Raw genomic sequence first — 24,576 nt, forward strand, 5'->3', positions numbered from 1 at the left:
TGGAGAGGCTCATGTTTGGCCGGTTATAGAATATTAAAAATATATCAATTAAGAAAATTGAATACGTAGAGGAGTCTGCTGCCCCAAGACATGGGGTGCTTATTCAGGCGCTAACCGAATTGATTTTTTTGGCTAAAGAATGTGCATTGCACTCGTTAGAAAAGTCCATGCAAAAAAAAAAAAAAACCAGACGCCAAACGACTAGCTTGACATCAATACCAGCCAAAAACACAGGATTGGACGGGATTACATTGAAACGACCAGGAATCAAAGCGTAGCGCCTCGTTCGCCCGCGTTCGCCCCGTATATACCCCAAAAAAGAGGCTGCAAAATGCCAACGCTCCAAAAAGTATTTCGTTAGCGAACCAACTTGTGGAGGCTGCAAATGCCAACGCTCCAAAAAGTATTTTCATTATTTCTAAATTTATTTCAGGATTTCAGCGATGCGTTTTCATTAGGAGGAGACGTTTCCGTCGACGACGAGGCGCCTACAGTGACTTCGTAAATTTCAAGATGACATGCCGGCTCAATCTCTCGGAGGTGCTCATAGAGGTAGGATGTGCGTGTGTGCGTCATAAGAATGAGTGTATGCGCGTCTGTATGAGCATTTGCGTCTGTATTGATGTTAAAAAAAAAGTATTCCGTTAAGCGCATGTCCGGCTGACGTGCAGCGTTCGGGGTTGCGGGTTCTGGACGGTGGATCCATCCTCGATCTTGTCGAAGAATCCCGTCTGCATGGAACCGCCAACCCTTCCCACGTGAAAGGGGCCCGGGATCGGTCGGTCGGTCGTCGCGCCTCGCACGCCACTCCACCGCGTGATGCGGTACGGGCCCGACAGCAAAGCAAGGGAATTACGCGCTGCTCCGAGGGCCTGAGTGCAAGAAAGCCGACGACGAGGCGAGGGGGGAGTGCCGGAGGAGCAGCTTGCGCCCACTATAGAAATCCCTCGCCCTCCGTCTCCGCTCCCCCCAAATCCCCCAAATTTGACCCGTTTCTCCGCCGATTCGCGTCACCCCCCTTTCTGCTCGGGTCGGTGAGTGGCCTCGGCCCCCGGCGGGGATGGGGTACCTGAGCACCGTCATCGGCCACCCCACGGACGGATCGCCCGTCAGCGGCGGCGGCCTCAGGTTGGGAGCCACCCCCGGAATCTCTTTTGCCCTTGTCTCTGCTTGATCTGCTCGAATTGCTCTAGTGGCAGTCCGATTCGTCGTCAATTCGATTCGATTCGGGACGCATGCACGCCCCTGGCTCAGCCTCTGGCGTGCGGTGGTAAATGCAGTAGTTCCCGTCGGTTACTGCGGTTCTGGCACGCAATTTTGCCGTATGGGCGGCCTGGAACATCACGCGGATTTAGCGTATGGAGTAGTGGTGATCTCGCTGCTACGAGCGAGGAGCTGTTTCCCTTCTATTTTTGGTAGCAGTTGCTTCCTAGTGAACTGTCGCGAGTATATGACTATTGTAGTGGTGCAATCCAGATACACGCAGTGATATGTTTGTATCCACTCTGTGAATGGTACTATGGGATCTCTAGTAATATAGCAACTCCATATTTGTGTTATGTTGTTATCGGCTAAAAGACCGGGTAATTGGGGCTGTTACTGTGTAGTTATTATACCTGTTTGCTCAGCATTTCTCATTTGTTTTTCTGCCAGCCAGAATGGTAGGTTTAGCTATGGTTATGCGAGCTCCCTGGGTAAAAGGGCTTCCATGGAAGACTTTTATGAGACAAGAATTGAAAGTGTTGATGGACAGCTTATTGGTTTATTCGGAGTTTTTGATGGTATGTATCATCTCTCTTCACGTAGTTTTTGTTCATGGCCAATTCTTATTTAAGCTTAGAACTTCGATAAGAGGGCGTTTTCCACATTTGGCACAATGTGCCAAAAGATCACACTTATATTTCTTATGTTGGACTTTAATCTGTCTAATATAGCGTAGCTAGCACCATAAAATTCTCTGCTCTTTCAAATGTATGTTGTTTTTGTGGCTAAAGAAACCATTAATCAAGGGGTTAATGGATAAAAGAACATATAAAATACGCACAGGGGGCGCAATGAAGAAGTTAAAGTTGAACAAGCCAAATAGATTTGCTATTTTCTTCCAAATAGGGTTGCTAAATGCACAGCTCATTTTTATAGGTCATGGTGGTGCTAAAGTAGCTGAATATGTCAAACACAACCTCTTCAGCCATCTTCTTAGGCATCCAAAGTTCATGAGTGACACAAAAGTGGCTATAGGTATCTCCTTGTTCTTTTGGTTACTAATCCGCTCGACTACCGAGTTGGGTGAATAAAACTAACATAATCATTGCATTGTATTGCTATCTGCAGATGATTCTTATAAAAGTACCGACAGTGAGTTCTTGGAATCTGACAGTACTCAAAACCAGTGTGGGTCAACAGCATCAACTGCTGTACTTGTTGGTGATCGTCTCTTTGTCGCAAATGTTGGAGACTCCAGGGCTATCATATGCAGGGCAGGAAATGGTAACCAACATTCAATATTTTTATTGCTTTTACTTCATGCTTTCTGAGACCATGCATTTTCGTTTAAGACTTGTTCAATGAATATGGCAGAACGGACAAACTTGGTCTACTTCCAACCTACTACAAAGTTATATGATTACAATATGGATCAATATTTTTCATTAGTAACTGGGTTTTAAGGTTTTAGTTGATTATGGGACAAATGTGTGTTATGAGGTTGAGAGCACATCATTTACAGACATCTACTCAACAGTATGTTTTCGTGCATGCTTGTAAAAGTTAAGAACATGTTATACGATTATTTTGTATTTGACTGGATGTATGATTATTTTGTTTTTAACGGAGGCCTTTCCTAAAGGCTTAAATGCTTGCCTCGTTTTATGAAAGCGCTGTTTTTGCCTGTAGATGCCAGTATTCTTCTTTCACACTAAACTAGTCAATAGGCTAATAGACTCAAGTTATTTTGATGGCAAATCAATGCGATGGGAAGTAAAATAGTGGTAATACTTTTATCAGTTCTTCACTTAATGGGGTGTACTGGTTTTTACAGCTGTACCTGTTTCGAAAGATCACAAGCCTGATCAGACAGATGAGCGGCAACGTATTGAAGAAGCTGGAGGTTTTGTTATGTGGGCAGGTACTGTGCACTGCACTCTCTTCAAATTATCTGGATGGGATATGATTGCCTTTCTAATGATGGTTTTCTGTTCCATAGGGACATGGCGTGTTGGTGGTGTACTCGCTGTTTCTCGCGCTTTTGGTGACAAGCTCTTAAAGCAGTATGTAGTTGTGGATCCAGAGATCCGGGTACGAACTTTTGGGGTGTTTAATGTTTCTCATTTTATTTCTCTCTCTAACTGCATATGCATGTAAGCAGGCATTCATCTTCATGACTCTTTGTGAGTCACTGTACCAATAAAAGAACTACTTACTTCTCTTTCTGCATATGCCGTCTTGAGGGGCTTAAGAAATTTTGTTCTTTATATTCACCTTTATAAATGATGATCGTGTTTAGTAATGCTTTGCTGGGTCATAGGAGGAAATCGTTGACGAGTCCCTGGAGTTTCTCATCCTTGCAAGCGATGGGCTGTGGGATGTGGTCTCTAACGAGGTAATTCAAGAAAACAGAAGGATTTCAAGACCTGTATCATTTTCCACGTGTCTGATATGCCCTTTCTACACAACGTTTCTAATGCAGGAGGCTGTCGATATGACCCGGTCAATACAAGACCCAGAGGAAGCTGCTAAGAGGCTCTTGCAGGAGGCCTACAAGCGGGAGAGCAGCGACAACATAACCTGCGTCGCCGTGCGCTTCTTTCACGGGCAAGGGAGTAGTGGGCCTGCTTAAAGCAGGTGCGAAGAGTTACTCTCAACTTCTCAAGTGGATGTTGTACTGTGATGACACACGTACATGCCTTGATTGATTCTTAAGGTTTAAACGAAGAGAAACTGGAAGTAGGAAAAGTGTACTCTGATATGAGAACAAAAGTTTAGAACGAAGTGTGCCCTAGGCCTTAGATTTAACAATAAATTTGCTGGTGATGAACTGATGATCGTTCATCGTGGTTTAGTCGTGGACGGTGTTGGGTCTGATGAGTGTGTTGTATCTTGTTGTGGATTGCCAAACCATGTGTGAGTGTGATGTAATATCCATAACTCTCTCAAGGTAAGCGATTATTGTTGTACTGAAATTGAGCAATGACAAGTATAATTGAGTTGTTAGATGGGTCTTAATTTCGATGTTTTATTGGATTGTGTGTGTGTGTGTGTGTGTGTGTGGAGTCTGGAGACTTAATTCTACTGGAATGTGTTGTGTACATACAAAAACTTTGATGAGTGGCCTTGTACATTGTGTTTTTTTTTTCTGTGGGGAAAATGGGAACTTTATTCCATGATAATATGATTACAATCTAGTGGCAACAGGTCCTTGATACACGGAGGCCCCCTATGCAACCATGCAGCTAGTCCATACGACTGTAATTAGCCAGTTGATGTGCTATCCTATTTTGACCTCTTCTAAACAAGATGCTAAACCACACACAGAATGGCAGGTTCAGGCTTCAGACCAGTAGAAGATGGCACAGACAACGCCTCCACCATGCATGTCTGAATTTAGTCCTCCCAGGATTGTAGCATGCCTATCTCCTTCAGACGTGTCCTGTATAGTTTCAGCGTTGCTCCCATGGGCGTCATGGTTTTTATCTAGACCAGAAGAAACCTGCATGGAAAAAAGGTTGAGTATCTTTGATCACATAAAGATATTTTTTGAGGATCACAATTAGCATCTTTTTTTCTTTCAGAATTGACCGCATCGCCATGAATCGCAGGGATCTGTTCAAGCAGATTTATTTTCACAAACAAAAGCAGGCGGAATAAAAGCCGAGGAGTAGTTTTTTCGATAGTTTTTTATCCACCCCATGCAGTCCCCGCAAATTTCTGAAACGGAAAACTTATGGATTGTGGTCCAATTCTCCGTAAGAACGACATCACAGAGAGGTATAGGAAGTCCAGAAAAAACAGAGTTTTTGAAGTGTTCTTAGCAGAAAGAAGAAGAAAATGAGTGTGTGCATGGAGAACTCAGTCCACATCACGATTTCTGATCATCAAGGCATAGTGAGCCATGTTAGGTTCGGCGAGCGAGCCTTCGTTTGTTTCCATCATCGTCCTCCAAACCAAACCAAGCCAAACCAAGCCAAAAACCACACGAAAATACCACCATCACTAACCGAACTTAGCAACAGCAAATTGGCAACTCAAAACAGACGATATCTATATATACTAAGGGTCCATGCGATTGAAACTCATGCGATCGGACCAAAAACACAAGCGAATGCAGAAGAGTAGGAGGAGGAAGGAGAGCTTGCAAGAAGCTATGGCACGGGGAGGGAAGGCTACTGGATCGGATAAACTAACGAGGCTTCATGGACTGCAGTGTGTGAGTGAGCTGCGGGTGCACAGGGAGAAGCGCAAGGGGCGGTTTTTATAGGCAACAAGAGCCAATGGTAAGTGTTCTTGGCGCCCAAGGTGTCGCGTGTGGAGCCGGATCCCCTGACGTACGGCCACCTGACGTTGGGTCACTGACGCGTGGGTCCGGGTCCACACGTCAGCGAGTGCGCCGTACGTCAGAGGAGCTGCGTCCGTCGCGTGTGGTAGGTGTCCTGCTGAATGATGGTGATGGGGCTCTTCTTTCTGCTGCTTTGGAGGATAAACTATAGAAAACATGCCGGATAACCTTAATTAAATGGCATGATCGCAAAGGCTGAGCTTGTTAACTGCTCCACGCGCTGCGCAAGCATAGTGTTGATTTGTCTAATACGGCCCGTACGGTTTGAAGTTTGAATGCATCGATTGTTTTTCACCGGCTTCCGTGCCTTCTTTAAACTACTACTCCCTCCGTTCCTAAATATAAGTCTTTGTAGAGATCACTATGGATCACATGCAGATATATGTAGATGCATTTTAAAGTCTAGATTCATTCATTTTGCTTTGTATGTAGTCCATGATGAAATCTCTACAAAGACTTATATTTAGGAACGGAGGAAGTAATTCAATTCCGAACTGGCCCTCGTGTTGTTTCGCCTTTCCCATCATGCCCAACTTCACCAGCCTGGTTCGGTTTAAGGAAGACATGTTTGAAAAAGGAGTAATGCGAGGATCTCCCAATGAAATTAACGGGATGGCTGGCATGTAGCTAGCTTTAGGATTGGAAATAGGTGAAGGAAAGGCCCACCCCATGAAATCCAGAGGGAGAGAGAATTACTAGCCCCGTCCCGTAATATAAGAGCGTTTTTTACATTAGTATATTTCAAAAACACTCTTATATTATGGAATGAAGGGAGTAGTTAGGAAGGAGTCCGTAAAACATCAGTAATTTCCCATGAATTTAGGTCCAACTGCGTTGGCGCTACCCTTGAAACCAGCCAGCTCTCGAAGAAAGCGTAATCTCACGAGGCAGCACAGTATCCGCCAACCAAGAGGCAACACGGCATAACGCTTCACGTTTCCGCAATCCCCGTCGCCGCGCAGCCTCCGCCACGAGCCGTCGCGAGACGCCGGGAATGGGGAATCCCGACGGGGCGAGGAAGAAGAAGAGGAGGAAGAGAAGCGGCGGCGAGGCGGCCGCCTCGTTCGACCGCGACGTCTTCCCCATCCTCCTCGCGGCCGTCGCGCCAGCCACCGGGCCGAACCAACGCGTCTCCTCCGCCGCCACCGCCGCGCGCCTCCTGCGCCGCCTTCTCCCCCGCTCGCCGCCGCCGCCGCCGCTATCCCCTCTCCCCGGACCCCTGGTCGCGCTCCTACCGCTCCTCCTCACCTCCAGGTACCGAAAGGGGAGCCCTCTCCTTTTTTGTTCTGTTCTCGCAGCAATGCACTCTCGGTCTTAGCCTGCTCAGTTAATTTGTTTTCCGATTTGTGATGCAGCTCGCACTCCGTGGCCGCGCTGAGCTGCGAGGTGATGGGCGCGGCGGCGCTGCAGTCCATGGAGGCTGGCGAGGCGCTGGCATCCGACGGCGGGATCGCCAGTGGCTTGGCGCGGGCGTTGGGGAGTGGCAGCCAGCGAGTGGCCGAGGCTGCCTGCAATGCCGTGATGGACCTCTCGGCGTCTTCAATTGGCAGGGAGCACCTCTCGGGCTCACCTGTTCTGCCGAGGCTATTGTGAGCATCCAACCTGCTGTTCTAGGTTAAAGCATAACATAGCTTCTAGTTTGTCTGATTGCTATGAATCGTCTTCCAGAGATCCAGTGAAAAGTGATTTAAATTGTAGTATATCCTTGAATTTTCGTTGTGTTCATGCATTACCCTGTTTTCCCACTGAAGATTTTGAATATGTGGAAGTGCGAATAAACTCCAGAAGGGTGAAAACCAACCTTCATCTTCACTACTTAAGCTATCTGTACATTAAGCGACTGCAGTGATTTGGCATAAAACCATGCAGCCAGCAATTATTGTCATATGATAATCTAACTCTGCATTTCTGACTATATCTAGAAGCCTAGCATTGCAGTCTGTTTTAATGGTGAAAGAGATACTATTTTGCTTGTACTTCCTGAATATCTCCAGTCAGTGGAATTGATTTCCTTTAGATATCTATTTTCTCAGGTGGAATCTATTTCTGGGGCTGTCGGTGGCGGGAGCACCGGGTGCCAAGCAAGGGTTTCAGAGCCAAGTAAATGTTTGAACTTGATCATTGACACAGTGGTGCTCATGGTGAACTCCTGTAAAGTCGACAAGTTACACAATCTTCAACAGGAGCTAGTTAGAAAAGTTATGCATTTGTTGTATGAAGTATGGAGCAAAGTTAGACTCTTACAGTCATCAGCTGACTGCAGCAACGGGAAGGATCAACTTCAAAGCAGACCATATGAGATATCTGAAGCTATTTTTAGGCTTTCGATGGATCTTGCTTATCCAGCCCACCTGGAACCTGATCAAGTCAGAAAAAGCTTTTTTGGACAAACGGAATCTGACTTTGAAAAGTTTGCCCTGATGTACTGGGAAAACTCACCTTATTTGTACAGGAAGAAACAAAGTGGTCTGGAGGGGGATGCTGTGTTCACTGCATTGCATAACGCTTTTGATCTTAGAACACCTGATGCTATCATTGAGTCATTCATACAGGACCTTGTTTCTTGCCCTGCTATTGCTTCGGATGAACTCAACATAAATTCCTTTCTCGATGAGGTTCATGATTCCTTGGGTGCTGCTGTGAAGTATAGGCAAGATGTAAGAGTCGTGAGAACACCAGATCAGACCTCAACAGGATCTGGGATAGAGGAGCATTTCTTTGATGATGGAACGGTCTTCCCAGATGCAACTGCATTTGTTGAAAAATGTAAGGGCGCAATCAGGAATGGTTTCTCAATCGCCTTGCGTGGCATGGAGTTCCGGTCTGAAAAGGTTGCTGCTATAGCTTCTGCTCTAGCTGATCTATTTGGTCAGCCTTCTGTAGGGGCCAACATATACTTCTCACCCCCAAGATCTCAAGGTCTGGCCCGGCACTATGATGACCACTGTGTGCTTGTTTGGCAACTACTTGGACGCAAGAAATGGAAGATTTGGCCCAATACAAAGTCAATTCTGCCTAGATTATATGAACCTTTTCACTCTTTAGATGGCTTGGTGGATGATCGTGGTGGAAGGGTGGAAGTTTTACGTGAAGGAGACATAATGTATGTTCCTAGAGGCCATGTGCACGAGGCTTGCACTGACATTGACGAAGGTGAATCTGAAGTCAATGCATCCGCCAATTACTCGCTCCATTTGACCCTTGCCATCGAGGTCGAGCTACCCTTTGAGTGAGTATTCTTCCTGTCTAAAATATAAAAGGCATTCCTGGCTTGCATGTCTAGAGGTTCTGTTTCTGACCATTTCTCTACCTTTGTTACAGGTGGGAAGGGTTCACACACATTGCTCTTCACTGCTGGTTGGAGGAGCAGAAACTTGTGGGGAGCTCTGGATCTGTCGAGTCCAGGATGGAAGAACAAGCTCCATTGTTTGCTCTCCTGCTGCATGTGGCCATCAGGTTGCTCTCGGACAAGGATCCTACACTCAGGAAGACGTGCATGGTTGCGGCAAAGCTCCCATCATCCAGTAAATCTGTCCGAAGCAGCCATAGGTCAATCTTCGACGAGATACTCGACAACATCGACAGGAACTGCGGCTTTGAGGATGCGCTGAGGTCGGTTGAGCTCGCGGTCAAGGAGAGGAATGATGAGCCGTTCCAGTGGATGTGCTGGCTCCGGCATCTCCCACAGCAGCAGCAGCAGCACGGTCGCAGCAGCAGGATCGACTTCTGCGACGTCCTGGGGCCCTTGGAAGAGCTTCTTGACATGTTCAGCTCCGATCGTGAGCGAGCCTCAGCCGATTTCGCCGATTTCAAGTCAAGGTTCTGTAGGCGTGCCATGTACGACGACGCTTGCAGCGAGTTCGAGGCGCTGCTCGTTTTGTATCGGGCGGGTCGGACGCGGTACACCAAGGGCATGCTTGCGTTGCACGGGAAGCATGGAGGGTGACTGCTCCAGAGTTCCCCCCCCATTTTTGCCGAACAGTTTGTCCTGTACACACACTGCGAAGGCGGTGACCGTTGCATCACTGGTTGTTAACTCGGTCGTGCAACCTGGAGTAGTTTGTGGTTTCCACTTTTGCCGTTCTACGACGGAGGATAAACTCGCCTGCTAGGCTACTAGTGTGGTTGCACTTGCACAAGAAGGCAGGGCCAAAAGTACAGGCAGCCCATGTGTGCTACCGCTGCTGCTGGGCGCTGTCACAGTGTCACTGCTAGTCCGTCCGTCCCCGGCACCGGGCAGCCCGACTGGAAGTGGACCAAGCTAGGGTGCCCCCATGACAGGCCACCCGGCGCAAAGACATGCTGCACCTGACAAAGGGATCCATCCATCCATCATCCTATACGGCTACACCCCCAATTATTGGCCCCGGGGTCAATGAGACACGCACGCCGCACAGCACATAGTTTGCTTGCGTTGCGGTGCAGTGCAGGTCTTGCTCCGCTCTGATGCATCTGGCTGGGTTTGGTTGGAGAGGTCGCTTGGGCTGGGGCGGGAGACGGACGTGACAAGGAGAGGCAGCCGCATCTTTCATTTCATATCCGGAGCCAGAGGGAAGGAACATTGTAAACTCTATCCGAGATGTGTGTGCCTTCTTTGGGCAGACGGCGCTTGGTTTCTGGCCCGGTTTGCCTCCGGTGCGGCTGCAAGGGGCGCCTCAAATCTCGTCCACCCAGAGCCCTATCGCCTAATCAAGAGCCAGATGCCACTGCCCGCGCCGCGGCCACTAGAATCTCCCCCGCAATCTAAATTACTTGTACCACCGGCCTCCGCTCCCATAAATATAAATAATATTTCCAGCAAGGTCGCCTCCCCTTCCCTCCATCCTCTCCTCCCTCGTCTCGTCCGCGTCCTTGTCCGTCTCTCTGGTGAGTGCCGCGGACTCCTCGATGCAATGCTTCTTGGAGCACCCGGCTTCTTCAATCTCTGTTGCGTTCATTCGCTGATCGACCGCAATGGCGCTGCTTTGGTTTGGTTGATCAGCTAGCGCTGAAGGGGAAGGCGGCGGCGGAGTAAGTAAGTAAGCAGCGGCGATGGCGCAGGCGGTGGTGCCGGCGATGCAGTGCCAGGTGGGCGTGCGGGGCAGGTCGGCCGTCCCGGCGAGGCAGCCCGCGGGCAGGGTGTGGGGCGTCAGGAGGACCGCCCGCGCCACCTCCGGCTTCAAGGTGCTGGCCCTCGGCCCGGAGACCACCGGCGTCATCCAGAGGATGCAGCAGCTGCTCGACATGGACACCACGCCCTTCACCGACAAGATCATCGCCGAGTACATCTGGTACGCGCGCACTGCTACGCGCCCTTCGCCGCAAATGTCGCCGCTGTTTTCTCGTCAGGCGCATCAATCTTCGCTTCCATAGATTGATTGATTGACTTCCATGAGAGCACAGTGGTACTACTGTGGTAGTAGCACCTTGGGATAGGCCAAGACGGCACTTTCACGGGATTACACTAGATTAGATTAGATTAGCACGGAGGGAGCAGTGCAGTGCGGATTTGCACCCTTAAAGTCGATACTCACTGCTAATATTAGGAAAAGCTTTCAAGGCCTGGTGGGTGATTTGTGACGACTCACTCACTGCTTTTGCCTTTTTAGTTCCGGCACTTGAATAAGATGCAGGGGACTGGACACCCCACTTTTGGGGTGCAACCAGGAGTCGATCCTGTCATGGCATGGCATGCACCACTATTATGTTTCTAGTAGCATTTTACTGTTAACAAAACTGACCTTTTCTCTTTTCTTTCTCTCTTCGCATTCTGCAGGGTTGGAGGATCTGGAATTGACCTCAGAAGCAAATCAAGGGTACGCGTTCGATAGCGTGATGGTCATCACAGTTATCGATGTTTCCTTGCATACATACTTTGTACTCGCTCTGTAGCGTTCTTATAGGGATGAGCAGCCATCATTTTCTCCAGAAGTTTTAGGGGATGAGCAGTTCACTGCGGAGTACTGTTTGCTCTACTTTCTATTTTTGCTGCTGACAAGAAAATGCAATGCTACTGTTTCAGACGATTTCGAAGCCAGTGGAGGACCCGTCAGAGCTACCCAAATGGAATTATGACGGATCGAGCACCGGGCAGGCTCCTGGAGAAGACAGTGAAGTCATTCTATAGTAAGGGGGAAATTGCTGTCCATGTGTTCTTCAGCCTTGCACATACAGAGTATTCTGGATTTTGGCTTTTGCTAACTCTGTTCATGTTTTTCTGTCCTGCTTTCAGCCCACAGGCCATATTCAAGGACCCATTCCGAGGAGGCAACAACATCCTGGTACCTTTCATCTGGACGTGCTTTATGCTAATCATGAATAAATGATTAATAGTAGTGGTCACTTTTACTGGTTACATGTGTATTTTGGCATGTTAGTTAATACGGGATTTGGTTTTTTCAGGTTATCTGTGACACCTACACGCCACAAGGGGAACCCATCCCTACTAACAAGCGACACATGGCTGCACAAATCTTCAGTGACCCCAAGGTCACTGCACAAGTGCCATGGTAACTAGTGCATTTGAGAACCTCTGCCTATATAAAAGCCTGCTATTGTTTGCACACGAAGTTGAAACATTTGCTTTTCTAGGTTTGGAATCGAACAGGAGTACACTCTGATGCAGAGGGATGTGAACTGGCCTCTTGGCTGGCCTGTTGGAGGGTACCCTGGCCCCCAGGTACTGCATCAAGAGGCTTGATATACCAGATGACAATTAATCTCAGGCTAACTGAAATATACACTTCATTAAACACAACCGAGTAGTAATATTTGTGCTGAAATGTTGCAGGGTCCATACTACTGCGCCGTAGGATCAGACAAGTCATTTGGCCGTGACATATCCGATGCTCACTACAAGGCCTGCCTTTACGCGGGAATTGAAATCAGTGGAACAAACGGGGAGGTCATGCCTGGTCAGGTATGCCTCCGTATTTATATGGGTGCATGTATTATTCTTGTTATGTGTGAATCAGTGTGATGTTTTTGACCTCTTCTTTTAAAAGAAAATCGAACTGTTTAATAAGTGAAAATTCACAACCTGTATTCATGCAGTGGGAGTACCAGGTTGGACCTAGCGTTGGTATTGATGCGGGAGACCACATATGGGCTTCAAGATACATTCTCGAGGTACTTCGAACAATTATCCATTGTTCCGTGATGGCCTGATATCACAGAACTTTGGTTTTTTTTGCTCTTATTTATGAGAATATGGTTAAAAAGTCGACTGGTTTGTTACATTATCGTAGACTCGGTAGGTGCATGTGCTGTGAGTTTATGATTTATTCTGACACCCTGAAGAATTCCCTTCTTAAATACCATAAAACCAGTTTTCACTAAAACATCAGATCCGATAACTGACCAAGTGATCATCCTTTTGCTGTTATCAATTTTCCCATTGGTAAGCACTTCTAATTATCATCCTACTCACCGTAATCAGAGAATCACGGAGCAAGCTGGTGTGGTGCTCACCCTTGACCCAAAACCAATCCAGGTATATTCCTATAAGATGTTTGTAGCAATTTATATATTAGAACTTGGTAATCTGAAGATTGATCTTATGTAGGGTGACTGGAATGGAGCTGGCTGCCACACAAATTACAGGTTCCACTTTTTTCTGTTAATATTTATTTATCCTGCATAACTTCTACAATTATATCTTGCCGTGTGTATTTTTTTTTGAGAAACCTGTATATATTAAATAAACATCAGAAAACCTATTATAGCTGTATTGAAGTAAATACAATGGAGATTTTGTGGGAAGAAAACATATGCTGATACTAACAGACAATGTTCCTTCAAATACTAAGGTATTTCAAACAGGGCCTGAATGTGCAGTGTTGATTATTTTTTAAATTGTTATCAACTGTTATTCAGAATAGACATGTATTTACTACACTTCATTTCTAACTTATGGAGTAGTTTTCTCAATTGGTTGATACAGCTTGTCCTTAATTTGCGAGTGAGAAACAACAATCTTTTCTTGTTGTTGCAAATGTAGTACACTGAGCATGCGCGAAGATGGAGGTTTCGACGTGATCAAGAAGGCAATCCTGAACCTTTCACTTCGCCATGACTTGCACATAGCCGCATATGGTGAAGGAAACGAGCGGAGGTTGACAGGGCTACACGAGACAGCTAGCATTTCAGACTTCTCATGGGTATGGGTGGAGCAAACCCTTTCTTTCTATATTAGTTGTGTTTTCCTTCCTGTTTATTTACATGGTGTGCTAATCAAAACACTTTGTTTATCAGGGTGTTGCGAACCGTGGCTGCTCTATTCGTGTGGGCCGAGAGACCGAGGCAAAGGGCAAAGGTATTTGCTCCCCCTTGTTCTGCAAAACTAATTGCAATGGTTGGGAATGCAGAAAAAGAATTATGATGTCCCAAATAAAACTCAAGTACATTGGGCAAGCCTAATTCTTGCGGAGCAGAAAAGGAATTATGACAACCCAAATAAAATTCAAATAAACCTCTTGCATATATTATACTGGTAGTCTGCTGGCACCTATGTGCCGTAGCTTGGTAATCTGCATCTTTGAACTGTAAACGATACCTTGTTGCCCAACAGGATACCTGGAGGACCGTCGCCCGGCGTCGAACATGGACCCGTACACCGTGACGGCGCTGCTGGCCGAGACCACGATCCTGTGGGAGCCGACCCTCGAGGCGGAGGCCCTCGCTGCCAAGAAGCTGGCGCTGAAGGTATGAAGGACCTGAAAAGGCCGAATTCTTCTGGGGAAAAGAAAATAAATCGGCGGTTCCGTCGTCCATTCTTGTTGATCCTGTGGTTCCGTCGGGGCACTGTCTGTACAAAATCTTCACGGTTTGTAGAACCGCTCCGCATGTTTTTTCGCTTGAACTGAGTCCATTTGATCTGTTGGGTCTGTACAATCCCTGTACCTGAGTCCATTCGGAGAACTACGTTATTATAAGGATAATGAATCACACAAAGGATTTTTCTTTGTGCTGCTTTCAACTTGGTCCGTCTGCTCGATTGGTGCGCAGCCTTGGGCCCGGCGTGTGTGCGCTTGTCGCAGGCGTATCGGTTTTCGGCCATCTTGATAGTTCTTTCTGAGTTGTGCCTGATATCAACGATCTCTCTTGATCCGTGAATCAATACAAAAATCAATGGGCTCTGACCAAGTTAGCTTATCTTCTTCTTAATGAAAAGACAGAGCTCTTGCCTGTTGCCCGAAAGGAAAACTTGGGCCGTTTGTAGATCTCAGTGTCCCCAGGCTGCCAGACGCCGCTATGACCACTGTGGAGGAGGGCGCTCCGTTTGCAGATGGTCGCTCTGTTGCCGGACTGCCCTCTCTTTCTCTGTCTCTCAGCTCGAGCACAGTCTGAAGAAATGAGACAAGGAATCATGCAGCGCAAAGTTCTGCTCTGCTTTTATGCTCTTATTTTCCTTTTATTTATTCAGTAAAACAGATCGTACCGTACTGCTGCATAGCTTGCAGCTAACTCCACAATGCCTGTGCCATCCCACGGACGAAGTCGTGCAGCTGGCCTGCTCCCTGAACGCACGGAGCGCACAGCGAGCGTGCCCTGCTGCAGATACTGAACTTGATAGAAAAGTAGTGAAGAAGCTGCTATCTGAAACGCCTACTGATTTTGGCTGCCATGGCTCCCAGGTTTCCCACCCGTGCACACTTCACCGTGCTTTGCCCTATGTATGTGGAGTGCCTGTGCCGTGCGTTCTGCGTTTGGTGGTGTTGAACCTGCTGGGTGCACGGTGCACCCCACGGATCATCGAGTGCCGCCCGGAGCCAACCCCCAACAAACAGCTACTGAATCAACAAAGGCACAAGTAATTTTCCGATAAAGGGTGTATTTTATTAATTTGAAATGAAGCATCAAAGGGATACAAACACAATGAGTACACACCCATCCCGGCCTCAAGCAACAAAGGCACAACTATGTATCTCGATTTTTCTTTTTAACGAAGATCCATATAAAATCGTGGACTTGGCATCTTTTACAGAGACGGCGAGGAGCTCCCGATACCCCAATTCCGTGAAACCGGCCTACTTACTTTGCTAAAGGCACAAAGAACTGGAAACTGAACCGGACAAGATTACACACGAACTGAATAATATCCGGAGGCGGAAGGCCTATGGCCTGGGGTGCTTTTTGTGCGCCGGCGGGGAGCTGTGGCCGTGCATGGCCACGCCGCTGTAGTCCGCGCTGGAGATCAGCCCTTCCGTCGCAACCGCCTCCTCGTCCTCGTTCCTCCAGCCCGCCTTCCTCCTCTCTTCAACACTCTCCACTCCCATAGGCACAACCTGCACTTGTGCTTCGTCGTCAAAAAACTCTGATGGTGCCATACATTTTCTTCTGAACAAAACAAATTTCTTCTGAGCAGAAAATGGTGCGTGCTTCGTTCAGAGACAGGTACACAGCTGAATAACAGCTGCAGAGTCTCTGCTCAAATTACACGGGAAACTCTGTTTTGGGGTCTCTGAATTTCTTGGTGGGGGCAAAATGAACTGACCTCATGCTGCTCCTCGTGGTCGCCTTCACGCCGGTAATGGTGGTGGTGTGCCGGTTCCTCTCTGCCTCTGCGACCTAGAACACGACCTTGTAGACTGTCCGGGGAGGGGTGCTGAAGAGAAGATCTGGAGGAGGCATCGTCCGCGAGAGTGGCTAGAAGAAGGCTTGAAACACACACTACGGTGAGCAGCTTTTCCATGGTGGTGGTGCCTGTGGCAGCTGACAATAATGGAGAGGAGGAAGCTCTTGTAGAACGCTCTCTCATCGGTGTCTTTACCAGACACACATCGGCGAGGGTTGCACAAAATGCATAATGGCACCTCGGCTTAGGCATATTTGCAAACTAGGCCCCATTTGAAGAAAAAATGTCATAATCGGCTTGGAGTCGGCATGACATTGTCGATAACAGTCAAAAAGTATTCCTTGTCCCTAAGGATTAGGGCTGGAATTTGAGCCGAGTCGAGCCGGCTCGTTTCGTTAACGAGGTAGCTCGACTCGACTCGTTACTGTAACGAGGTCAAATCCAAGATTGGCTCGACTTGTATAACTCGCAAGCTGGCTCGTTTAGCTTGTTATAAGCTTGTTAAAGATACGAACAAAAAATCTTACAAATATGATAAAAATGATTACTTGGGAATGTAACATGTACATAATGAGCATGTACAATGTTCATAAACAATTGTAAGTATGTACGAGCCTCGGTAACATCAACAAGTCAGACAGAAGAATGCAAGCATAGATCAGTAGTAGATGAACTAAAGGAAGATAAGGAGGAGATGAGCAGTGTTGCCGGGGAGTGTCCGACGCACGCACCTCAGAAGCGCAGGCCGCTGGCCGAAGAGGTGGGGTTGCGGCATACACACGGTACTGCCGCCATCGCGTTTCACAGGTAAAAGAAACAGAGAAGACAAGAGGGGAATCGGTCATCTATAACTTCACTGGGGATGGAAGGAGAGAAATAGTCACGTGCGATGTATGAGTCTCCCGGGCGGTTGAGCCTTGTGTTGTGCGCCTAGGACGCAGGGAGTTGAGTGGCTGATCTTTTGTACCGAGTCTAACGAGTTACATGAGTACTCGTGAAATTGTCTCGTTTAACTCGGTCTATAAACGATCTTAAACTAAAGGTTGGCTCGACTAGTTATTATTTGAGTTCGAGAGGATTCGAGCTAAGGCACGAGCTACTTGCTTAGCTCGCAAGCTTCGAGCCTTTTTCCTAGGGCTGCTTAAGATCAACGCCCCACCTTGGAACCGCAGTTGTAGTGGTTGGACTCTTGAATTGATCTAAAGTGCCTGAAACATATCCCGCCTTTTGTGCACGTACAAACAAGAAACCCTATTCTCTCCCTTACCCCCTCCCCCCAAAGGAGACAACGAGGAATCTACGCCAGATCTCTGTCGACTCTGTCCCGATGCACAAATTTGAGGAGGATCGAGGCTCTGAATACCAGCTCGAAGATGAATCGCCACCATCTGTCCGAGCGCCGCTCCCCCGAGGACCAAAAGACCCTAACCTAAACTACTAGCTAGAATCGAGGCACCGTGATTCTCCTACCCGCCACCAGCCATAGGAGCGGCAGGTTAGGGGAGTGGCGAATCTATGGTCTAATCAATGGAGCTTGGAGGGGAGGAAAATGTTGGCCTAAGCACCTACGCGCGAGGGAAAGCAAAATATTGTATGATCACCTCTGGGTGAGAATACACATATTTCAACATTGAGAAGTTACATGTGGTATATGGTGCGGTGGAGTTGCAGATGGAGCTGTAGTAATCCATGAATATTTGTACAAGAAAATAGGTGGGGAAAACTTAGAAAAATGGAAGGTATGATAGTTAGTTGTAAGTTTATTTTTGAAGGTTGGGCATCAAACACTGATGGAGATAGTTAGTTAAGTTTTCAAACACTCTTGATTAGGGGTGACATTTATGGTTCATCCATTCCCATGATCCTTTTTGTGTACCACTTCATGTGGACTATAATCAATAAAGCTTAGCTATAGCCCTAAAAAAAGATATCCGGTAACTGCGCAGGGCCCTGATATCGAAACACATTAGTACTACTTCCTCCATCCATATATATAGGGCCTAAGGGCATCTCCAAGGCAGACCCGCAAACTGCCCACATCCGTCCGGACCACGGGAGTCATCCAACGCGGGTCTGCATCGGTCCGGACGCAGTTTCTCCTGCAAAATGGAGACAAAAGTGGGGAAGCTTTGCGGGAGTCCGGACTCGCGAGACATAGGAATCCGACACCCCAGGCCCACCAAAAACCCTTCCCGGACCCCACGACTCCATCCTCCCCATTTCCTATCCTTCGTTCTTTCTCTCTTGCCACCACCGTCACTCCACCACCCCGGCCACTATGCCACACCCCTGCCAGAAATCTGCATCTCCGTCACCTCTAGCGCTCCATCAGGGCTCTTGCCACTTCTCCTCCGTCTCCGTTCAACCCCCTGTCTTCCAAACGCCCCCAGGTACCATCCTCTACCGTGCCCGGCAACTGTTTGATGAATCGTCGGAGCTGAAAACAATTGTCCCTTAATGAATTCCGATTTGGAGTACATATACGAGCATTATGTTGAGTAGTACTCCGATGAGATGGCGATGATGTAGGCAGTCCTTGAAGATGCCGAGCGTGCGAAGGAGCATGTTCTCAATTTCAAGGGTTTGATCAAGGGTCATCGAGTGCTCAACCGCAACAGGGCGTGTGGGCATTTGACACTTATGGTTGACTACTTTGCCCCCGATACACTATTTGTTGACCATTTTCGTCGGAGTTTTTGGATGCGCAAGACTGTCTTCGATCGTTTGTACCATGGTGTCTGGTCCTACGATGACTACTTCATCCTAAAGGATGTCGTGGGAACAATTGGCTTCTCTAGTTACAAGAAGAGCACGGCTGCACTCCGGATGCTTGCATATGGTATGGCCGCTGATTCATGGGACGAGTACCTACGGATGTCTGAGAGCACATGGGGAGATGTTGTCGGTGTCAAAACCGGCGGATCTGGGGTAGGGGGTCCCGAACTGTGCGTCTAAGGTCGATGATAACAGGAGACAGGGGACACGATATTTACCCAGGTTCAGGCCCTCTCTATGGAGGTAATACCCTACTTCCTGCTTGATTGATCTTTATGAATACAAGAGTTGATCTACCACAAGATCGTAATGGTTAAATCCTAGAAGTCTAGCTTGTATGATTGTCATAATAATCTATCGACTAGCCTGGCCTTGGCTTATATAATGCACCAGAGGCCTAGGATAACAAGAGTCCTAGCCGAATATGTTGGTGGAGAGGAGTCCTTGTCTTGATCACCAAGTCTTGTGGAATACTCCTTGTATGCGGCATGGGCTGCCCGAAGTGGCCCATGAGTGAAACGCCATGGGGGTCCTCGGCCCGATCCACCTGGTCAGGACAGGATGTGGTGAGTACCCCCTAGTCCAAGACACCGTCAGTAGCCCCCTGAACCGGTCTTCAAGTTGGGGACGCTCCTCGATCCTTCCGAACTATTCTTCATCTTCGGTCGTCGGTCTTGAAAACTGGTTCAACAAATCTTCTCGTCTTCGATCTTGAGGATCGCCGAAGTGAATCCGAAGTGTTTACACATCGGGTATTTGAGGAGCCCCTTTAAGTTCTCGGCCTTTATCAATGCCTTAGGATTATTTTTCACGCCACACGTCGGGTTTGAAGTTGTTCCCGTGCGGCGGTGTCCTCTTGCATCCGAGCTCCAACGTCGGACTGCATTCGAGATATCTTTTGCAGCCGAGCACCAACGCTGGACTATATCCGAGCTCCAATGCCAGACTATATCTGAGGTGTCATAGATCACCTTGGCTTGAAAATATTTGAAGGAGGTTATCCGAGTTTAACGTTGAAAAGTTCTCTATGGAAAGAGCCATTCAAATCCGGGCTTTATGCCGAACCACTTCCGAGCTCCAACGATGGTCAGCGTCCGAGGTGTCGTAAACTACCTTGGTCTTTTAAAAGATTGAACGAATTCAGCCGAGCTTAATGCCGGAAATGCCCTCTATGGAGCCAGCCACTGGCGCCCGAGCTTTTATGTCGGACTGCTTCCGAGGTGGTGCACCACCCTGACCACGGGCTGATTTTTGTGAATATTTTTGATTGGTGCAATTTACTCTCTGCTGAGATATATAGCCAGTATATGTATATCCGGTAGCCCTTAAGGTGTGTGTTGGTCTAAACCCAGGGTGCACCTGAAGGAAAACATAAAACTGCTGATTCCGGTAGCCCCTAAGACTCAGGTCGATTTGCGAAATCGGCCTGAGGATCAACTCCTAGCTCGGCAGCATACGTAGGAATAGAAACGCAGTATTATATTAGAGATAATAGTGATCGGCGAACGGGCCCTTGAGAGAGGGTTTTGAGAAGTTGCCGCAATATATTAACTTGACGCCAGATAGGTCCAGATGGTACCTATTGTTGTCCGAAGACGCGTTTGCCCATAGTTCGGTCAAGCCGAACACTAAGCACTTTGAATTTTCTGCACTGAACAGGCAACGCAGTAGCCCCCGAGACACTGGTCGGGTGGCAACACCAGATTAGGGGATCGATGTCCCCCTTTAATATTTATAAATAATGAGCGCGAAGCCCAGTAGCCCCCGAGCCTTAATGTGGGCACGGGTGGCCGAATTAAGGATCGATATCCGTGTGAATTTTTTTTGTTGTGTTTAACACAAACTTCTCGAAAAGAGAATAAAGATCTCTTAAAGGAGCTAGAGCCAGCGAAAGCTGGGCTCGCCAAGGTTGACCCCAAGGGGCTTAATAGATAGGAAATCGATGCCATTTGGGATTTAGGAGAGCTTTATGTAAGTTGCTCGCTTGGTCTTTAAAAGATGAGCTGCAATAAATCGACTTTACTCGCAATTTATGATCTTATGTATCCAAGTATTTTACATCATTAATGCTCGGATTCGCATTGTACAAAACTTTGTTGACCGACTATCGGCTTCCACCTCCTCGGCCAGCAACCAAGGAGTGTTTGTCCTTCTTTATAAAGCCTTCATGAGAGCAAAGATTTACGACAAACAAGGCAATCTAGTCATACGGTTTAAAAAACAAAGGTACACTGCGGGATATGTTATATTACTTAATGTAAGAGACATCTTCCAAGGAAAATAGTCCCGCTATCGGTTCCTTTCATTGGGTCGTCATGCTTATCATGATCATGAAACCTCACCTCCGATCAATGTGGGAGGAAAATATTGAGGATTTAGTTCGGGGAAAGTTCCCGAACTCTATGGTATTAATGAACCAAAATTTTCACTTCCGTCGTTGCTGACCAATGTGATCCTTTAAGATCACTAGCTTTCGGCTTCACCCAGTCTGAGGTACTAACTCGGATGACCCGGTAGTAACAATCACAGAGGTGCTCCCTTTACCGCCTAGCGGAACAATCGGGAACGTAGGGGTAAGCACAGGAGTCAGGCAACCCAGCTTGGCAAAAATCTTAAGTCAAATTGATGCATATTTATGGCTTTATAACGATGATTACGCAAGGCGGCCCTTGTGTATTAAATACAAATGACGATGATATGTTTATTTTGACTCCGTTGCGACCATTTATCAGTTGAAAGTGACCCATCATCGGCTTCTACCCCTTTGTAGATACTACGCAGGGTGTCTCCGCAATAACAAGACAACCCTTAGCCGACGTCTCGGTGCCCGAAGGCGGTTGTGTTAGCGAAAATGAGGCAATCAGATATGCGGGCTTTATAACTTTCACTTAGTCATAGGAGTTTTAAACTGGGGAAGCTAGCTACGAGCCCCTGGTTAGTGTTCAGCGACAGCCGAGGTCAAGTCGTAAACACTTCGGCCAATGTTATGAACGACCCGTCATTTAACATAGTCATAGGATCGCTAACCAGTTTATGCTTATTGTAAGAGTCAGTTTTCGGCTTTCTCCACTGAGGTGCTTAACCATGCGAGCTGGAAGCACAATCGTAGTGGTTCTCCCTTTGCACACCTAGCCAAACAAAGCGGAACGTAGGAGGCAAGCACAGGAGCTGGGCAACCCAACTATTTGACCAAAGACACAATTTGAAACCAATGCATATATAGCAATATCCGAGAATGTTTTTACCGAATCTCTAAAGGTGTCCGGAGTTGCACTACGAGACTTATGCTAGAAACACACAAATAGTTTAAAAGTGCCATAAGCTTGGAAAACCAAAAAACGTCAGTAAAAACTTGACATCCGAACGAGATCAAGTGTTCGGTGCCAATCCAAAAATTGGAAAAAATTGTGCTTCTGTCATGCTTTAACATGACACATCCGATCTCAAGACTTCAAGCGGGTCAGCCTACGGCTTCAGGCTCCTTATCCCAAAGGCGGAGTACTTCTCCGAGGTCAGTTTAGCAAACTAAACTCGAGCGGCTTTTAGAGAGAGAAGACAGGCTATCCGGTTATTGACCATACACTCGAGTCAAAAAAGGAGCGATAGAAAAAGACTTTGCAACGACCAAGAAGAAAACACATTTACTATAAAACAACTCATATAAATTTTAAGAGCCCCCAAGTGACTTGGGTAAAATAATTTTATTTATAATATTTGTATGTACCGAAGTACTTATATCATATCTGTGTTCACCCGAACTTTAAACGTGTCTTAACCGACCGTCGGCTTCTCCCTCTTCGATTAAGGGCCGAAAAGTGTTATGTACTCCACCTGTCGAGAATATCGATGATATTTTTGATAACGAGGTAATCAGGCCATAAGGTTGTGACAGACAAAGCGCGCTCAGGGAACTTATACTATATTACTGACGAAGTGTAAGAAGCATCTTCGAAGAAAATAGTACCCCCACCGATACCTTTCTTCGGTTGCTCATTGTTACTATGAGACTTGTGCAATAGATTTTTCGCACTCATGAGTTCCATTGTGTGCCGACCATGATTGAAAACAATAAGGGCACTAGCTTTCGGCTTCACCCAGTCTGAGGTACTGACTCGGATTACCCGATAGTAACAATCACAGAGGTGCTCCCTTTACCGCCTAGCCGAACAATCGGGAACGTAGCGGTAAGCACAGGAGCCAGGCAACCCAGCTTGCGAAACACTTAAGTTAACATGGTGCATATTGTGGCGTAATACACGAACAAGGAACGAAGCCATACAAGTATAATCATATGCAAGAGGAAATGCTTCATAAAGGAAGCCCCTAAATAAACAGGATATTTGAATTTGTGTGTCACAAACAAAGTTTTGACAAGGAATTTTGTCACAAACAACTTTTTGCCAAAAAGTACAATGCTTGGTCAAACCGAACAAAATTTAAAACGAAAATTTTTTGAGCATGAAAGTGACTTAGCTGGTTAATGTGCTCGGTGTTGATGACGCGATTCGGGCTTGTGGCGGGACGAAGACGTCCATTGATCTGTGACAGATCCGACAAGGTTCGCAGTCCTCGGCATGACTGAGGTGTTGGGGAACTCAGTAATTTCAAAAATTTCCTACCCACACGCAAAATCTATCATGGTGATGCATAGAAACGAGAGGGGAAGAGTGTTGTCCACGTACCCACGTAGACCGTAAGCAGAAGCGTTATGACGACGCGGTTGATACGTCTTCACGATCGACCGATCCTAGTACCGAAAGTACGGCACCTCCGCAGTCTGCACACGTTCGGCTCGGTGACGTCCTACGAACTCACGATCCAGCAGAGTGTCGAGGGAGAGCTTCGTCAGCACGACGGCGTGATGACAGTGATGATGATGTTACCGGAACAGAGCTTCGCCTAAGCACCGCTACGATATGATCGAGGTGGATTATGGTGGAGGGGGGCACCGCGCACGGCTGGAAACAATCAACTTGTGTGTCTATAGGGTGCCCCCTGGCCACGTATATAAAGGATGGAGGGAGGATGAGGCCGGCCCTCATAGGGCGCGTCCAAAGTGTGGAGTCCTACTAGGACACCCTAGTCCTAGTAGGATTCCACCTCCCACATGGAATAGGAAAAAGGGAAGGGAGAAGGAGAAGGAAGGAAGGGGGCGCCCCCTTTCCCTAGTCCAATTCGGACCAGTCCATGGAGAAGGGGCGCGGCCACCCTTGAGGCCTTTCTCTCCTTTCCCGTATGGCCCATTAAGGTCCAATACGAATTCCCCTAACTCTCCGGTACTCCGAAAAATATCTGAATCACTCGGAACCTTTCCGATGTCCGAATATAGCCTTCCAATAAATCGATCTTTACGTCTCGACCATTTAGAGACTCCTCGTCATGTCCCCGATCTCATCCGGGACTCGAACAAACTTCGGTCATCAAATCACATAACTCATAATACAAATCGTCACAGAATGATAAGCGTGTGGACCCTATGGGTTCTAGAACTATGTAGACATGACTGAGACTCATCTCCGGTCAATAACCAATAGCGGAACCTGAATGCTCGTATTGGTTCCTACATATTCTACGAAGATCTTTATCGGTCAAACCGCATAACAACATATGTTGCTCCCTTTGTCATCGGTATGTTACTTGCCCGAGATTCGATCGTCGGTATCTTAATACCTAGTTTAATCTTGTTACCAGCAAG

The 24,576-nt window shown here is 47.3% G+C and overlaps 4 protein-coding genes across 5 annotated transcripts; 3 read left to right on the forward strand and 1 right to left on the reverse strand.

Annotated features, from left to right (window-relative positions):
* Positions 1-871: 871 nt before the first annotated feature.
* On the forward strand, positions 872-4,209 carry LOC119356748 (probable protein phosphatase 2C 45). 2 transcript variants are annotated; one of them, XM_037623728.1, is made up of 8 exons: positions 872-1,128; positions 1,654-1,781; positions 2,140-2,238; positions 2,332-2,487; positions 3,038-3,124; positions 3,203-3,294; positions 3,524-3,598; positions 3,686-4,209. In XM_037623728.1, exons 1-8 carry the CDS (start codon positions 1,061-1,063, stop codon positions 3,833-3,835), a joined length of 855 nt encoding a protein of 284 aa, XP_037479625.1. In that variant the 5' UTR covers positions 872-1,060; the 3' UTR covers positions 3,836-4,209. The 2 variants fall into 2 exon arrangements, with proteins under 2 accessions (XP_037479625.1, XP_037479626.1); XM_037623729.1 differs by having other exon boundaries at positions 874-1,128; positions 1,658-1,781.
* A 2,271-nt stretch (positions 4,210-6,480) lies between these two features.
* LOC119356746 lies at positions 6,481-9,670 on the forward strand. Its single transcript, XM_037623726.1, has 4 exons — positions 6,481-6,805; positions 6,907-7,140; positions 7,569-8,780; positions 8,873-9,670. The coding sequence occupies exons 1-4, from the start codon at positions 6,546-6,548 to the stop codon at positions 9,495-9,497; spliced, it is 2,331 nt and encodes a 776-aa protein (XP_037479623.1). The 5' UTR covers positions 6,481-6,545; the 3' UTR covers positions 9,498-9,670.
* Positions 9,671-10,259: 589 nt separating this feature from the next.
* LOC119356747 (glutamine synthetase leaf isozyme, chloroplastic) lies at positions 10,260-14,507 on the forward strand. The gene is made up of 14 exons (XM_037623727.1): positions 10,260-10,417; positions 10,533-10,821; positions 11,307-11,346; positions 11,553-11,656; positions 11,763-11,811; positions 11,933-12,039; positions 12,122-12,209; positions 12,321-12,449; positions 12,584-12,658; positions 12,969-13,022; positions 13,095-13,132; positions 13,530-13,689; positions 13,784-13,844; positions 14,100-14,507. The coding sequence occupies exons 2-14, from the start codon at positions 10,583-10,585 to the stop codon at positions 14,237-14,239; spliced, it is 1,284 nt and encodes a 427-aa protein (XP_037479624.1). The 5' UTR covers positions 10,260-10,417; positions 10,533-10,582; the 3' UTR covers positions 14,240-14,507.
* Positions 14,508-15,453: 946 nt separating this feature from the next.
* On the reverse strand, positions 15,454-16,279 carry LOC119352139. The gene is made up of 2 exons (XM_037618866.1): positions 16,026-16,279; positions 15,454-15,816 (listed from the first exon to the last, which is right to left on the reverse strand). The coding sequence occupies exons 1-2, from the start codon at positions 16,221-16,223 to the stop codon at positions 15,646-15,648; spliced, it is 369 nt and encodes a 122-aa protein (XP_037474763.1). The 5' UTR covers positions 16,224-16,279; the 3' UTR covers positions 15,454-15,645.
* Positions 16,280-24,576: the final 8,297 nt, after the last annotated feature.

The sequence above is a fragment of the Triticum dicoccoides genome, chromosome 2A (genome assembly GCF_002162155.2).
Source record: "Triticum dicoccoides isolate Atlit2015 ecotype Zavitan chromosome 2A, WEW_v2.0, whole genome shotgun sequence".
In the NCBI taxonomy this organism is placed as follows: domain Eukaryota; kingdom Viridiplantae; phylum Streptophyta; class Magnoliopsida; order Poales; family Poaceae; genus Triticum; species Triticum dicoccoides.

Excerpts from the sequence above, each read along its gene's own strand:
- LOC119356746 (XM_037623726.1), top strand. The coding sequence starts at position 6,546 with ATGGGGAATCCCGACGGGGCGAGGAAGAAGAAGAGGAGGAAGAGAAGC. Across the intron at positions 7,141-7,568 it reads CCTGTTCTGCCGAGGCTATT|ATATCTATTTTCTCAGGTGG; the intron begins GTGAGCATCCAA and ends GATTTCCTTTAG. Across the intron at positions 8,781-8,872 it reads GAGGTCGAGCTACCCTTTGA|GTGGGAAGGGTTCACACACA; the intron begins GTGAGTATTCTT and ends CCTTTGTTACAG.
- LOC119356747 (XM_037623727.1), top strand. The coding sequence starts at position 10,583 with ATGGCGCAGGCGGTGGTGCCGGCGATGCAGTGCCAGGTGGGCGTGCGG. Across the intron at positions 11,812-11,932 it reads GAGGAGGCAACAACATCCTG|GTTATCTGTGACACCTACAC; the intron begins GTACCTTTCATC and ends TGGTTTTTTCAG. Across the intron at positions 12,659-12,968 it reads CTTCAAGATACATTCTCGAG|AGAATCACGGAGCAAGCTGG; the intron begins GTACTTCGAACA and ends CACCGTAATCAG.
- LOC119356748 (XM_037623728.1), top strand. The coding sequence starts at position 1,061 with ATGGGGTACCTGAGCACCGTCATCGGCCACCCCACGGACGGATCGCCC. Across the intron at positions 1,129-1,653 it reads GTCAGCGGCGGCGGCCTCAG|CCAGAATGGTAGGTTTAGCT; the intron begins GTTGGGAGCCAC and ends TTTTTCTGCCAG. Across the intron at positions 2,239-2,331 it reads TGACACAAAAGTGGCTATAG|ATGATTCTTATAAAAGTACC; the intron begins GTATCTCCTTGT and ends TGCTATCTGCAG.
- LOC119352139 (XM_037618866.1), bottom strand. The coding sequence starts at position 16,223 with ATGGAAAAGCTGCTCACCGTAGTGTGTGTTTCAAGCCTTCTTCTAGCC. Across the intron at positions 15,817-16,025 it reads ACCACGAGGAGCAGCATGAG|GTTGTGCCTATGGGAGTGGA; the intron begins GTCAGTTCATTT and ends GCACAAGTGCAG.